Genomic DNA, 14,961 nt, shown 5'->3' with positions numbered 1-14,961 from the left:
GTGTTACTGGGTCACATGACAAGGAAGCTATTGAAAAAAAGCTAAAATCATTATTCAATAAAATATTTTGGATAAATCCACTCATGACACATTAGTCAGCCTCAGATTCATCATAATGTTATAGTAGTAGGCCATTTTCAATAATATGGCACCGAGGTATTGAGCATTAGTTTTGTGTCACTCAAACGGTAATTTATTGTTGGTCTCTAAGTAAAACCAATTTTTAAGAGGTGTTGAGAAGAGACTTGCTCTCCTGCACTCAACCTGGCTGTAACCTCAGGGACTGCTGCTCCTAGGGCACCTAGCAACAGTTGCTAACAACTCAGGCTGCTGTGAGCCTGTTTTGTGTTCTGGGACGTGGCACTCTTACTTTAACTGGTAAGATTCCATTTAATTTTTCCATAACAGCAGAACGTTTTTGTATGCTTTTCATATATCAGTTCACTTTAAGCTATAGCTAAATATATAAAGTCTTGCAGCTTTTTTGTTGTTTAGTTTAGCTATTGGATCCCTATGTTCAAAGGGTCCTATATGCTCCCTGAAGTGTCTCTGCATAAAAACTAATATTGTAAGTAATTGGCAAGGGCTATTTTCAAAGCAAGAAGAACCAAGGGGGATGGATGTTTGAAATGCAGTTTCAATGGTTCTGTTGAGCCACTGTGGGAGACAAAACATTTCAACAGTCAAGACATCTGCATTGCAAAATTGGCATTTGAGGTTATGTGATTTCAAAGAATTAATCCAGGGGAAACATAGATTGAACATTTGATTTAATCACATTGTGGAGGAATAGACCATTTGTTACTTTTTAATATGAACTGGATGAGCTCAGAAACATCAAAGCCATGCATATGTATTGTTCAATGTTATTGTTTGATGATGCAATACAATCAAAATATGCATCAACCAAGTACCAAAACAACATATTTCAAATGTATGTTACATGTAGTAGTAGAGCGGATAACCATGAAATTGTGCACTTTTTGAAAGAAACATGAAACTTCTACCATAGTTAGTTTATACCATGAGGTTTATTTTCAGATGTGGAGGGAAGTCAGATTTGACCTCTGAGGCCCGGGAGAGGTCAAATCCAAGATGGCCGCCAATAATACTCAAAAATGCCTCACTTTGGAACCAAACACTGTAGAAAAACACTTAAGGTGTCATTTCCCACACATTTTAGGGTGCCCATTCTGTTGGTGATACCTTTGAGACCAATAGAATTCAAAAAAATGCATTTAGATCAATGTGGATGTCAAATAATGCAAACATAGGGTGGTGAACGATGCAAAAAGGTAGTTTATTTTCAAAATAATAACAGTAATGATAAGGTTAATAATGATGTCAATAACAACAATAACAATGCCAATAACAACAGTCATTGAAATAATAAGTAATTTTTTAACTGATTTATTATTTAACTTTTTAATCATCAAGGGACGGAGAAGTGGTTAACAACACCACAGTCCTTTCATGTCAGGATCACATATTGGTAGTGATCAAAAATCTTAACAGTCCCCAGAACAAAAGCAGAGATCTGTACACTTAAGTGCAGCTTTGACACATGAGCACCGTCCAGTGCACCCTTTCTGACAGTTACAGCGGATCAGCTCATGGCAAGACTTTGCTGCTTCAGGGAGAGTTGTCCAGAGTGGCTGCCACCCAGTGGTTTCTTTTGTCCAGCCCCAATCAGATGGCTCTGGCATCTCTGGGTCCAAGACCAGTGACTGGTTCCAAACGTTAGCCTGAAAGCAAGTACGCTTGATGTGCTGTTTGAGGGCAGCCTGGGTTGGAGGGATGTTTTCTAAACTCCTGGACTTCTGGGAGAAAAGCTGTTTCCTGGCATCATTCACTTCCATGCACTCACTCGTTCGGTCATACATGAGCACCACAAATCTTTCCAGCAGTAACATGGAATCTTCACTGACCTCACTTGGCATGCACAGGAGTTCCTGGAAAGCATCACTGACCTCTGGGAAAGACTTCCATCTCTCCCAGGCAATCTTCTTTCCACGGCCAGCAAATGCAGACACGGTGTCACATCCAGTGAAAGCGTGAAAGACAGGGAGAGTCAGGCATTGGATAGGAGTCATTGTGGCAACCATTTCATGAATAGCGATAAACCGGAAACTCGACCCAACACCAAAGGAAACCCACAGTTCATCGGGAGATATTTTGCTAAAACAAGCCACTGCCAACACCACCACATCTGTATCAACGGTACGTATGGTCACCTTCTTACAACCTTTATGCACAGCGTCTGCCACATGCAGAAGTAGCCGGGTGTCTGCCTCTTCTTGTGAACATGGGGCAAGGCAGGTCACACATGAATCGGCAGGAGAGCAGAGGACTCCAGTTCCATCTGTTGCATACAGTTCCTTGCCCTGTGCTACTGGCAGACTTACGGCTTCTCGGGCCAGGAAGGAAAATAACTCTGTTTTGTTTTCATCACATCGAAGGAAGTCTTTCCAGTTCTTGGGCATCACAGTAAGGGGAGCCACCCTTTTCCTCTTGCCATTTCCCCTCTTCTGTCTTGTTGAAGCTTTCAGGCTGGCAGATAGGTATACATCCCAGACAAGGTCAACACGGATGCTTACCTCTAGTTGAGCAGAGATGTATGGTATGAACACTGTTTCTCCATACTCTTGAAATGTTCTTGATAACTTTGGATTCAGCATTTGAACCACAGCTGCACCATCTATAATTACTGCATCAGTCTTAGGAACACTCTTGATTTCAAGCAGATTTGACTCCAGGCAGCGAAGCAGATCTGCTTTAACCCCGAACCGAAGTTTTCCTCCACTTGACAGAGCTGGAGGTGCTGCCTGGTTTTCGTGGGAAAAGAAGTGGTTGATGTCTCCATCTCGTGTTTGACATGAGATGTACAGCCTTGAAAAAAGACCACAGTCACTCTTCAGTGCAGCGAGTTGTGCTTTCTCTTTTGATTTGACCTTCACAGGTGGTCTGCTGAATAGTGGCAACTTTTTTTTTGGAAGATGGTGTGTGATAGGTGTTGTACACCTTTCCAGCCTTTGGGTCACAAACTCGGTGTACTGCTCCTCACCAATGGTATAAATCCTTCTTACAGTATCAGCAACTTGGGTATCAACGATGTCTCTTGTGTCAATGACTAAAAGATCTTGGCTGTGTTCTAGAAATGGATTCCCCATCTCTTCCAGCACCGTGACAAGTGCCTTAACCTCCTTCAGGAATGTGGCTTGCACTCCAGGTTGCTGGTCATGGTGTCTAGAGTCACTGGGTCCATGCTGTTGGTGTGTTGCCTGTTCTTCAAACTCTTTAGTGATCCTGGCGATTTCTGGTCCTGCTACCATCCAGCGTCTGAGTGCTTCTGGATTGCCAGTCAGTCCGATAGCCCCACCAGAACCTTTGACCATGGCATTGTTCTGTTCATGGCACTGGTCAAGTGCCATGGCAGAGAACTGGTTGCTGGTTTTGTGCACCACGAAATGTCCAGACTTGAATTCTGCCAGGACATCTGGGTGTCTGTCCGCAAGAGTCATCATATCACGGATGTGTACGGGAAGCCATCTGCTGTAGTGTGTGTGATCCAGGGCGAACATCCAGGGCATGATCTGTGTTAGGGATTCCACGTACAGCTGGAAGTTGCCTTCACGAATGGACCTCATGTACCGCAAAACGAGAAGCTGCAATGACAGGGTCTTATGCCAGTAGTCAAAGTGAACACTAGCCTTTGCTTGTTGTATGCACCACTCCTCAAAAGATAGACTGTCAGGTGGCATGGCATCTGTATCATCAGATATGCAATTTTCATTGTATGCTCGTTGCAGTAGTGTATAGAGGCTTGCAGCTGTGATCTGGTGTGCATGGCGGGTCTTGGTGACATGTTTGGCATGTATGAAGGAATTTGCTGTTCCAGAACTTGCAATATCAGCCTGGACCAGAGCATTGTTCCAGCCACTGTCTTCTAGCCAGTCTCCCAGCAACTTCAACATAGCCATTTCGATGTGTAGACCACCAAACATGATCACAAAGTGATCTTCTCCATAAGTGTCTGGCCAGGTCCACTGTACTTGTTTAGCGAGAGCATACAGTGGTTGGTCAGCAGCAATGACAGGAATCTGACCAGGGTTCACATGTTGAATTGCTCTTTTTACGATTTCCATAGAGTGCCGAATCATTGCTACTGAATGTGCATTGTCAAGAAAGAGAGGTAATAATGCATTGATTGCTGCAGGAGGGATGACGGCATGGTGAACACAGGCATGGTAGGCAGACCACGATATCATGCCATCAATGGCTGACGTTTCAACAGCTGTCTTGACTTTTCTGAGCCATGCATATTCATCCTCTGTGGCGGCTGTAGAAACTAGGAGGGTGGAGGGTCTCACAGGACCTTGTACAGGTGGCACACTAAATTCCTTTTTGTGGAGGGAAGCTGGTGGCACGACTGTGTATGATGTTGGCAGAGGTTTCACTGACTTGGTGGAAGAGCCATCTTGACTAATCACTAGTACACCACGATCAGTTCCGCTTTGTGTGTGTGATGGATGCTGCATTAGTGAGATTCCAGTGCCGTGGAAGGAATCTTTGGCTGTTGCAGAACTTGGGTTATGGTCTATATTGTCCACAGCTCCTGTTGTGAACAGTCCATTACGCAACTTTGGTGGGCACACAACATCTTCCATCCTAAATTGCTGGCAGACACCATTGGCAATGTTTGATGTGACTTGCAGCAGCCTGTCATAGGAAACACACAATCCCAGGTTGAACAGTGTGTCAACTAACCCCCTACTTCGTGTAACTGCATGGATCTTGAGGGACAGATATAGAGGGAGTGGAGTTTCTCGGGTGTGCCTTGTACGTGCTGAGCTTGGTGAATCCATGTTCCGTGCCTGCTTCTTACTGTTAAAGACCATCAATTGGGAGATTGTTAGGGCAGGTTTTGTGGTGGTCTGATGCTTAATGTTTGTACCATCAAGTACCATGTTGACGAGAGCCAAGAGAGATGGTGGCACAGCCCTCTGCTGGCAGTTTTCTTGGAATGATCCGTCAAAAGAGAAAGACGAACCAAAGATTTCTTTGCGCACTACTTGTGCTGCTCGCATTAAGTGCATGGCATCACTGTCAGTTTGACAGGCTATCATGAGAGCTGGTCCAATGTCATTCTCAAAACTCAGAAGTGTGTCTCTTCCTTGTGAATGTGCCCTCAGATGTGGAAGCTCAGAAAGCAGTTGTTCTTTCAGTCTGGTGGTGTGAATCCGTTTATCTAGTCAGACCAAGTTGTTCCAGCCTGGTCTTGTACAACTGAGCGATGTCAGTCAATTTCAAGACAGGGGAAGTGTTCTCATCACTGTTCTTGTCTTCCAGATATGCCACTAACTGTGCAAAGGCTATGCCATGTAGGCAAGTATCATCTCCATCATTGTGTTTAGATGCAGCCTGCCTGGCTTTGTTGTACAATGAAGACAGTCAGCGATGATGGTACTTGGCCTCAATGGCAATCATGTCACCCTCTGCGAGCTTGGCCAACAGAGCAGTGTCCTCAAGCTCAAGGGCACACTTCCTCACATTTCTGTCAATGTTGTAGGTTGATGCATTATGCAAACCTGAGGAACCTGCAGCAGGCTCATTGCAAAAGAAGCAAGTAGGTTCTGTGGACTGTGAATGGCTGTGGGCAGATCGCGTGTGTACAGATGAGGTACTTTGTTGTTGTGCTGTAGTTAATTTCCCCCGACTTAGCTCATCATATGCTTTTTTGTTGAATTTTAGCCGACATCTCTTGTGCCACTCTGCCTTGTGTCTCTTCAAAGTGGATTCTATGCCATCTCCATCATCTAATCGCTCCAGGTTGAGGTCCATTGGCATATGCTGAAGGGTATGGAACCGGAGAAGGTCTTCTGTGAGGGATACATAGCCACTACCAACAGACTGTTTATATTTGTTTCTGAGAGGACACTGTAAAGGTTCATCTGTTTTGACTTGACAGAGGACACAAATGTCCCAGTTAGTGCTGGGGGGTGGCTTGGATTGCTTGGATAACGAGGGCTGGGTAGGGACCATCAAGCTGTGACGCTTTGACATGGTGAGGGTTAAAATTCCAGCAAGACGTGGGAATCTGAAAAGATAACAATTTAACATTGTATTAAACACTGTTGTCATTGTGTCATTCGGTTTTTGTAGGGTTAGGTTAAACCAAATGACACTTAATGACAATGATATGACATATATGTGTCATATATATATGACATTGACATAATGTTTATGACATGTTCGTGACATGTCCGTGACTGTGTTTTGTTACTGTTATGACAGGTAAAATGTTACCCAAATTTGACATAATAACCAAGTTGACATCTCTAGAAAATACTCTGTTCAATCATTAAACTACTCAGCTCAAACAGAAATGTTCCAGACTGTCTTCTACTTAAGCTAGGATAATTATTTTGATCACGCTAGCTAGCTAGCTAGCTAGCTAGGAGTTTTCCTTGCTAGCTAGCAAGGAAAACTCCTTCCTGGCTACAGTCAAATTCAATACATTCGCATTCAAAGGCATATATTAATATTAATATTGTTTTTAATAATATTGTTTGTTCATAGTCAATCTTTTTACCTGTTAGAAATGTCCGAAGTGTCAGAAGTGGCATTTCTGAATACTTCTCACCATGTTGTCTAGCAACAACCCCTCGAATAAGTAGGCTACTGAAGCTTTAGAGCAGGGGGTTTTCAACCAGTGGTCCGCGGTGGTATTGCAGGTAGTCTGTGGAAATGGTCTAGGGGGGTCAACTGCTGATAAATCTGTGCTGAGAATGCATACAAATATCCACACACCCCATGAAATAATAACTTATAACTAAATAATACTGAGACTACAAAGAAATCAATTGAAGAATGTTCTTGGGTACATAAAAAATAAATATTTTGATATATTTTTACCTTGACTTTAACATAAATGCATTTTCTTGAATTATATTGGTCTCAAATGTATCACCAACAGAATGGGCACCCTAACATTTGTGGGAAATTACACCTTAAGTGTTTTTCTACAGTGTTCGGTTCCAAAGTGAGTCAGTTTTGAATATTATTGGTGGCCATCCCCGATTTGACCTCTCCCGGGCCTCAGAGGTCAAATCTGACTTCCCTCCACATCTAAAAATAAACCTCATGATATAAACTAACTATGGTAGAAGTTTCATGTTTCTTTCAAAAAGTGCACAATTTCCCTTGATTTGAGGGCTTAACCGCTGTACTATAGATAATAAAGACAAATAAATAATTGTAGCAATTTCTCACATAAACTACCTACTTAAAGCCAATGTGACAGACAAACTTGATTCGATTTGTACCTACTATTTTAAGACATACTCTAGAGATTTATTATGCAAACAATCTCAATCAAATGCTGCTTCCAGAAAATCCAGAAAACATTTCAAACATATTTATTTAAACTCATATTGGAGGCGGTATATGAGACTAAGATTGATCAAAGTGAATGATCAGATGACAATGACAGTTCCAGTTTGCTATAACTAGCCTCAATTCACTTTTTTTTCGTATCCAAAAAGCCCAGTGTAACCATGCCTCGAGGAAGATTGGCAACAAGTGCCCGCTCTGATGGCAGTGATTTGGATATTGATGGTACAGGTAATGTTGGTTATATCGCTGTCATAGATGCTTATACTCTCCAAGTAATGTTAGTATGTCAGTATGGTTGACACAGTTGTAACATGCATGATTTAATTTTTCTTTAAAGCAGAATCAGAGATAGCCAAACTGCAGAGACAGTTCAGGATAATGGAAGGAGATCGGCAGGCCTACACCATTCAGGCTCGGGAGCAGATCCGCAAACAACAGTGAATAAGCACTACACCTACATCACATTGTTAACAGTGAATGTCTGGTGTTTTTTATTATATTTGTCTGATTGCTTGTTAATGTGATGTGGATGAAGGCAGGAGATGGAGAACCTGCTGAAGGAGCAGGAGGAGCTGAATCGAAACCTTGGTGCTTGTAAGAGCTTGTCCCGCCAACAGCAGGACTGCGAGGACACCCAGAGTCTTCGTGCTCTGCTAGAGCAGAGAGACATGCTAGAGGAGGAGCTGTTGAAAGAGAAGCAGTGTCAAAAAGAAGTGGAGAAAGAGGTGAATTAGGTGTAAGTCATATGATATTTTACATTTAAAGTTTGCTGTTATTTTTAGTCAAAGGTCACCTATTATGCAAAATTCACTTTTTCATATATTTTATACATAAAAATGTGTCCCCTCTGTGTAAAGAGATTCTGCAAGTTTCAGGAAAAAAATTTCGCTCACTTTTTGTCCTGATCCATTTATATAAAAACCTGTCTGAAAATGAGCTGATCAGATTTTGCCCACTTTATGATGTCATAACGATTTGTTGGCTTGTGTAACCATTAGCCAATAACTAACCGCCCCACCTTATCACCTTAATCTCCTCCTAGAGCACAAATAGGCGCTTTCACACCAAGTACTTTGCGGTACTTAGTTCATGAGAACTTCATGAGAACGCGTTCACACCGGAATAAATCCCTGAGGGAGGATTAGGCAAATTAAGCCGCTGACGGCTAATGCTAATAATGCTAATGCAAGCAAATAAAATGGCAGCTTCACAAAACTTTTTGGGAGTTTTACGGGGCGTGGTTTGCAATCAGAAATGGGAACCTTTTTCTCCCATGAAAGTACCTGCTCTCTAGCAGGGACTGAAAAGGGGGTGGAAAGGTTCTCATGAACTAAGTTCTAGTTCCGGATTTCTTTGGTGTGAACGCACATTTTCGGAACTGCATCGGAACTATACTGGGAAAAGTACTCCGGTGTGAAAGCGCCTATTGTCTTCTTTTTAACCAAATATCTCTCAGAGGGGCGTGGGGAGTGGCTCCTTCTTTTCATCTAAAGTAACAGACAGAGAATCAGCACTTTTGAAACAGGGCTGAAACAGAGGGGATTATGGCATGCTGCAATGCATGATCTGTTTGGTATGTTGAGCCAAACACTTCAGAGATGTTTTGTATATAACTGAGAGCTATAATATATTGATGAAAAAGAGTATAATAGGGGACCTTTAACAAACACAGTATATATCGTGCATCTGTAATGTGGGCAGGTTGCAAACATGGAGTTAAAGCTGGCAGAGCTGAGAAAAAGTGATGTCAATGGTGGTGATACACAAAGGTCTGAGCTACGACGGACTCAGAAGGCCATACGCACTTTGGAATACAAACTGGACAGAGTGAGTAAAGAAAAATCATTAAATCCAAATACCTAGAAAACAGATAGGTTCCTGCGTAGTATAATTTAAAAGTTATGTTGTTTTTACCCATGTTCTACGTCCTGTCCAGTCTTTGACTCGCTTCAATGAGCAGCTTACCAAAAACTGCCACCTGAGAGAGGAGCTGCAGACTCTTCATATTGAGCGCATACGTTTCCAGCAACTACACAACAGGCTGGACAAGGTGAGAGGTCACATAACAGATGATCCATAAACAAGTTTTCTTACTGTTTTTAAATACGTCCCTGCACTGATTCTTGTGTATTGTAGGAACTTTACGATGTCCGCAAGAAGATAGGGGAAACTGTCAACCTGTCCACTGCTGCCTACGATGCAAGGTCAGATTTAAGACAGTTGTTTGCGCATAAATCAGCAAGATATCACGTCATGATCTTGGTGGTTGAATGTCTCATTTGGAATCCTTTCCACTTTAGGGTAGAGGCTCAGTCCAAGATGACCATGATGAGGGAGAAGGCAGTGAAGGACCTGGCCCAGTACAACGCTGAGATGAAGGAACTGGAGAGGGTCATTGCACATGAGTGCATCCTGAAAGAGTTCATGTCCACCAAATGCAGTGAGAGGAGCGGGCAGGACGAGGGCCATGAGCTGGGACACAGACAACGTGAGAAACAGACACTGTTTATGACAAAAAATTATAATTATGATAATGGGAAAGTGTAAGTGATAATAAATGCTGGTGGAAGTGACACAAATAATGTTTACTCAGTAGAGAATATCACCAATTATCATCTTCTGCCTGGTAGTGTTAATGTCTTAGTCCTTGTACTGGCTCTATAGCATTGCTTGATTTCCATTTATTCTCACAAAAACTGGGTTTGATACCTAATATTTGTCCTCATGTCTATCAGTAACATTGATTATATGTTTTTATGGTTATATGATTCTTTTTCAGTGAGAAAATATATAAACAAAACTCCTTTAGAGTACCACAACTGCCCTATAATGCAACATATTATAATTGACACCCTAGCAAACAATTATTTAGGATTGTACTGTCGAAGCAATCAGATGGATGCCAGAGTTAGTGTTGTATTAGATTACAACAGGAAAAGATTATAAAAAAATTAGAGAGAAAACTCTGTAAATGTTCCTGTTGGCTTGGAAACCAACATGTTGTGAAAGAGTACACAACGTAATAGAAACAAAATTATCCTTTTCACAGCGATTGTGAACTTTCAGCCATTGGCAGTAATGATACGAATAGAACATCTACAAAAAATAATAAGATACAAGATATTCAAAGCTTTTTTTTTTTTGGAACCCTTATTAAAATATTTAGACATATAGAACCGCCTAATAATAATGATAGTATTGTTGACAGTGGTGTTTATACAGCACCCACGAAATGGTGCTAATGCTGATGTTTGTCCCAGTGTCAGAGCTGAAGGAGCAGAGAAGGATGGACTCAGGGGAAGAGTCGCTGGACGTTTTAGATGAAGTGTTCCAGAGAATAGAGACAGTGACGGGGGAGGACAACCTGGACATGCTGGTTACCAGGTTCATCCAGGGTAAGTCTGACCAACACAACCGGAATACTTCACTCTGATGTATACACAAACACAACGGTGGGCGCTGAAACCAATCATTATTACTCAAAAACCTATTGTTTATCTATAGACAATAAAACCATAATGATCATATTATTATTACATTACATTACAGCTAAATAATCGCTCTGTCTGATAATTCTTCTAAAACAGTCTCAGTTTAGAAGTAAAAGTATCTCATTTTTTAATTGCTGTTTTGCTGTGTAGTTGAAGACCAGAACTTTGCACTCTTTAACTTTGTAAATGAGCAAAACAATGAGGCTGAGGCACTGAGGGATCGGATCAACCAGGTAGGTTTTCTCTATTTACTAATTTCTTACATTTTTACCTTAAAAACGGACTTCAAAGGCAAGTTTTCTCAATTATTACAATTAAATGTAGGTAAAGGGGAAATAGTAACCTGTAGTATTCAGTGTGGATACATTGTGTAGGTTTATATCATTACCTATATATTTAAACGTCTGTCTCTTACTGTGTGAATTTGCAGACACAAGAAGAGATAGAGAAGTTTGGAGTAGCAAGTGTACAACAGGACCAAGATCATCGCTCTCTGCTGAGAGACATTGATGAGCAACAAAAGGAAACAGAGTCTCAAGCTGAGGACTATGAGAACCAAGCCAGCATCATGAGCAAAATCCTGGAGCAGATAAAAACAGGTTTGGCAATCATTTATTTGACAGCTCTGTATTATTCCAGTTACTTTCAATAAATAGGTAGGGTGCAGAATGTCAGCTGGATGCAAAAATGTGTCTGCAGGCAGGCAAACAGTTCAACGTATATGAAAAACCAAGTCCAAATGTGATGGGTTTTTTTCATGGGTTTTATTTGTGCAGTCATTTTAAGCAAAACATATTTTCCCTAAATTCTGTATCAAGTTATATAATTTTGTCCCAGATTTTGATGATAAAATCAGTGTCATTTGAATAAACTGAACTTTCTTTTAAAATGAGTCATCTGTTTACATGCATCACAGTTGTAAACATCAGTCTTTTTTCTTGCTCACTCAGTAAACAACATTTGGTTCAGGCATGCAATATCGTTTTCATGAATCGGAAGCATCTGTATCTTTTTGTTCTTAAACAGTCCTGCTTGTAATGGGCAAGAATTCAAAAAATCACTTTGATCCTCAGCAGTTTCAAATGTCATCGTATCTAAACATCCTATAACGAGGCTGTGTTGGGGGGGAATATGGCAGTTACTGCTGCAGAGAGCAACTTCCTCTGTACAAAAGAGAACTTCAGAGTGGGGAACTTATTTAAAGAAAGATATTTTGACTTGCATTGAAACAATTAACAAAGGAGATTTCTATATTTAGGTTTTAAAGGTCATACTCTTGCCATCATACCTCTTTCAATCCCTTGCTGTAGGGATGATATAGATGTTATGAATAAAGTATTGGGTTTTTATTTACAGAAACAAATATTTTAACAATGGCCAACGGTTCTTTGTCAGTATTGAAACCAAAAGTATACTATGTTTCATTGGAGTCTTAGAAAAATGGTGTAATAGAGTAACTGGAAATGATGAGTAGATTACAGACTCGTAAAATTCAGATTTTTCTGAATGACACAAAATGTTGCATGTTAAGCTGGATATTTATCACAGAACTGGTTTCTCCCATCTCCCAGGAGTGAACGGCATCTTCTCTGAAATGGAGTGCGATCGCTCTGTGATAGAGGATATGCTGGGCTCCTCTACAGGGATCAGTGAGAACAACATCATGTCTTACCTGGGCCTTGTGGAACAGAAGACTAACGAGCTGCTCACCATACAAGCATACCTCACTTCGAAAGTAACGTGTCAGCCTGGGGTTCTGTTCTCTTCTTACATGTTGTTTTTCTGCCCTGGAGTATAATGTGCCTCTGTATTTGTGTCTCCTAAAGGATCTGGAAAAAGACTATAATCCAAAAGACTTAGCCAAATTTCTTCTGGGTCAAAATCCTGAACTTCTTCAACAGAGTGTTAGCATAAAACCTGCACTTAACAGGTCAGCCTTTGTGCTCATATTCATTGTGTTTATAATGAGTAATGAACTCAAACACTTTGAACATTCGGCTGATGATTGTCTGTGTTTGTTGGACTCAGTGTGGAATATGATGCCGAAGAGTCTCCTGTAACTGATGAGGAAGAACGACCACTTTCACAGGGGGAACTACGCAGAAAAATAATAAAAGGGGTCAGTGCCAATCCTACACTTAAGTGATTATTTATTCTTTAGATTTAACTTTTTCAAAGGACCTCCTTCATTTTTCTTGATGTAACCCACAGGTCCTGCAGAAGGAGAGTTCGGCCCGCCAGGCAGCAACCAAAGCCTCAAAGATAAGTCAGCAGTGTGATGGCAGACGACGCTCGCTGCAAGACCCACTAATCTGACACAGTGAACTGATCAGTGTAGTTAATATTCACATTTTTAAATATTAGATCCATATAATCATTAAAGCCTGCTTTCATTGTTTAACGTAAGATAGATCAGTGGAGGCAATGACCGCTGATGGAACCAGCCTGATTGGCCATGTTGCAGCTTGCAGATGTAAACATTTAGAGCTTAATTATGTTATGTCACCTTGTATGATGAATCATTGGCATGGCCTGTTCATGGCCTGTATCTTGTTGGGATTTGTTAAGTTGGTACTAATTAGGTTTGGAGCTATAAAGATGTCTCTTCAGATTCTGGTAACCAGCTGTCCTTTTGACGTGTGACTTGCCATCTGGCTTTCACCATACAATCTGGTCTCAGTAAAGCCCTCCTGCACGAGCAGCGCTTCATTACATGAAACTGCTGCGATGCTCAAATGAAAAGGTTGGGGGCAGCAGAACCTTTTGTAATTCTAATTGGCATGCTGAGACTGTTTCCAAAAGGAGGCGAGGAGCTTCTAGTGCTTTCATTGAACAGTGAACACACTTATTTTAACACATTGGGTGGAATAATAATAATAGTGATTGTTTATCTCTCATGTATGTTTGGAGGATTAAAATCATTTATTCAGATTTTGATGATAAAATCAGTGTCATTTGAATAAACTGAAATTTCTTTTAAAATGAGTCATCTGTTTACATGCATCACAGTTGTAAACATCAGTCTTTTTTCATGCTCACTCAGTAAACAACATTTGGTTCAGGCATGCAATATCATTTTCATGGATCGGAAGCATCTGTATCTTTTTGTTCTTAAACAGTCCTGCTTGTAATGGGCAAGGATTCAAAAAATCACTTTGATCCTCAGCAGTTTCAAATGTCATCGTATCTAAACATCCTATAATGAGGGCTGTGTTGGGGGGAATATGGCAGTTACTGCTGCAGAGAGCAACTTCCTCCGTACCAAAGAGAACTTCAGAGTGGGGAACTTATTTTAAGAAAGATATTTTGACTTGCATTGAAACAATTAACAAAGGAGATTTCTATATTTAGGTTTTAAAGGTCATACTCGTGCCATCGTACCTCTTTCAATCCCTTGCTGTTGGGATGATATAGATGTTATGAATAAAGTATTGGGTTTTTATTTACAGAAACAAATATTTTAACAATGGCCAACGGTTCTTTGTCAGTATTGAAACCAAAAGTATACTGTGTTTCAGTAAGTGAGTCTTAGAAAAATCCAAAAGAAGAGACAGTGATTATAGAGAAGTATACCTGTATAAACAAGAAAGAGATATGAGTCATCATTATGTTAACTATCTAGCTTGAGTCGTGTAGTTTTAATTAGCTATTCTGTTAATGGTGTTTTTTCCTGGTGGGGTGAGACGGCAGCAATTTTGGGAAGTAAGACTGCTACTCTGTAAACATTTATGACAGATCGACCGATGACTTGGTTTGCTCTGGATAATCCCCCTTGCAGTCTGAACTGTGTGGCTATGAAAACAGATTATCAGAGATAAAAGGGCGCTGTGGAAAAGCAGAGGGGCGGCGGTGGTGGGAGATGAGATGGAAGAGGCTGCCTCCTTTGAAATACTACTCTCACTTAGCCCCCTCCACTCCCAACAAATTCACTGTGCACACGGCTCTCTGCATTGCCATAGAAACCTTCCTTTTAATCACAACAGAAACCTCATTTCCTACTCCTGACAAAGAGTGCTCATTGCCTGTAGAGACCGCCTTCATCAGCCATTTCCAAGGCCCACCTCCTGCAGCAGCC

At 41.1% G+C, this 14,961-nt stretch overlaps 1 protein-coding gene across 4 annotated transcripts; it reads left to right on the top strand.

Moving 5' to 3' along the window:
* Positions 1 to 308: 308 nt before the first annotated feature.
* odad1 (outer dynein arm docking complex subunit 1) lies at positions 309 to 14,906 on the top strand. 4 transcript variants are annotated; one of them, XM_079681058.1, is made up of 15 exons: positions 309 to 378; positions 7,545 to 7,617; positions 7,736 to 7,832; positions 7,931 to 8,120; positions 9,097 to 9,222; positions 9,332 to 9,445; positions 9,532 to 9,599; positions 9,696 to 9,883; positions 10,656 to 10,790; positions 11,037 to 11,119; positions 11,317 to 11,485; positions 12,458 to 12,621; positions 12,713 to 12,816; positions 12,915 to 13,005; positions 13,098 to 14,906. In XM_079681058.1, the coding sequence occupies exons 2-15, from the start codon at positions 7,557 to 7,559 to the stop codon at positions 13,200 to 13,202; spliced, it is 1,695 nt and encodes a 564-aa protein (XP_079537184.1). In that variant the 5' UTR covers positions 309 to 378; positions 7,545 to 7,556; the 3' UTR covers positions 13,203 to 14,906. The 4 variants fall into 4 exon arrangements, with proteins under 4 accessions (XP_079537184.1, XP_079537183.1, XP_079537181.1 ...); XM_079681057.1 differs by having other exon boundaries at positions 7,733 to 7,832; XM_079681055.1 differs by having other exon boundaries at positions 7,545 to 7,623; positions 7,733 to 7,832.
* Positions 14,907 to 14,961: the final 55 nt, after the last annotated feature.

This window comes from Notothenia rossii (assembly GCF_949606895.1).
Source record: "Notothenia rossii genome assembly, chromosome: 5".
Taxonomy (NCBI): domain Eukaryota; kingdom Metazoa; phylum Chordata; class Actinopteri; order Perciformes; family Nototheniidae; genus Notothenia; species Notothenia rossii.
This window is presented reverse-complemented; position numbering and strand designations above follow the sequence as displayed.

Excerpts from the sequence above, each read along its gene's own strand:
- odad1 (XM_079681055.1), top strand. The coding sequence starts at position 7,557 with ATGCCTCGAGGAAGATTGGCAACAAGTGCCCGCTCTGATGGCAGTGAT. Across the intron at positions 9,884-10,655 it reads TGAGCTGGGACACAGACAAC|TGTCAGAGCTGAAGGAGCAG; the intron begins GTGAGAAACAGA and ends TGTTTGTCCCAG. Across the intron at positions 12,817-12,914 it reads ATAAAACCTGCACTTAACAG|TGTGGAATATGATGCCGAAG; the intron begins GTCAGCCTTTGT and ends TGTTGGACTCAG.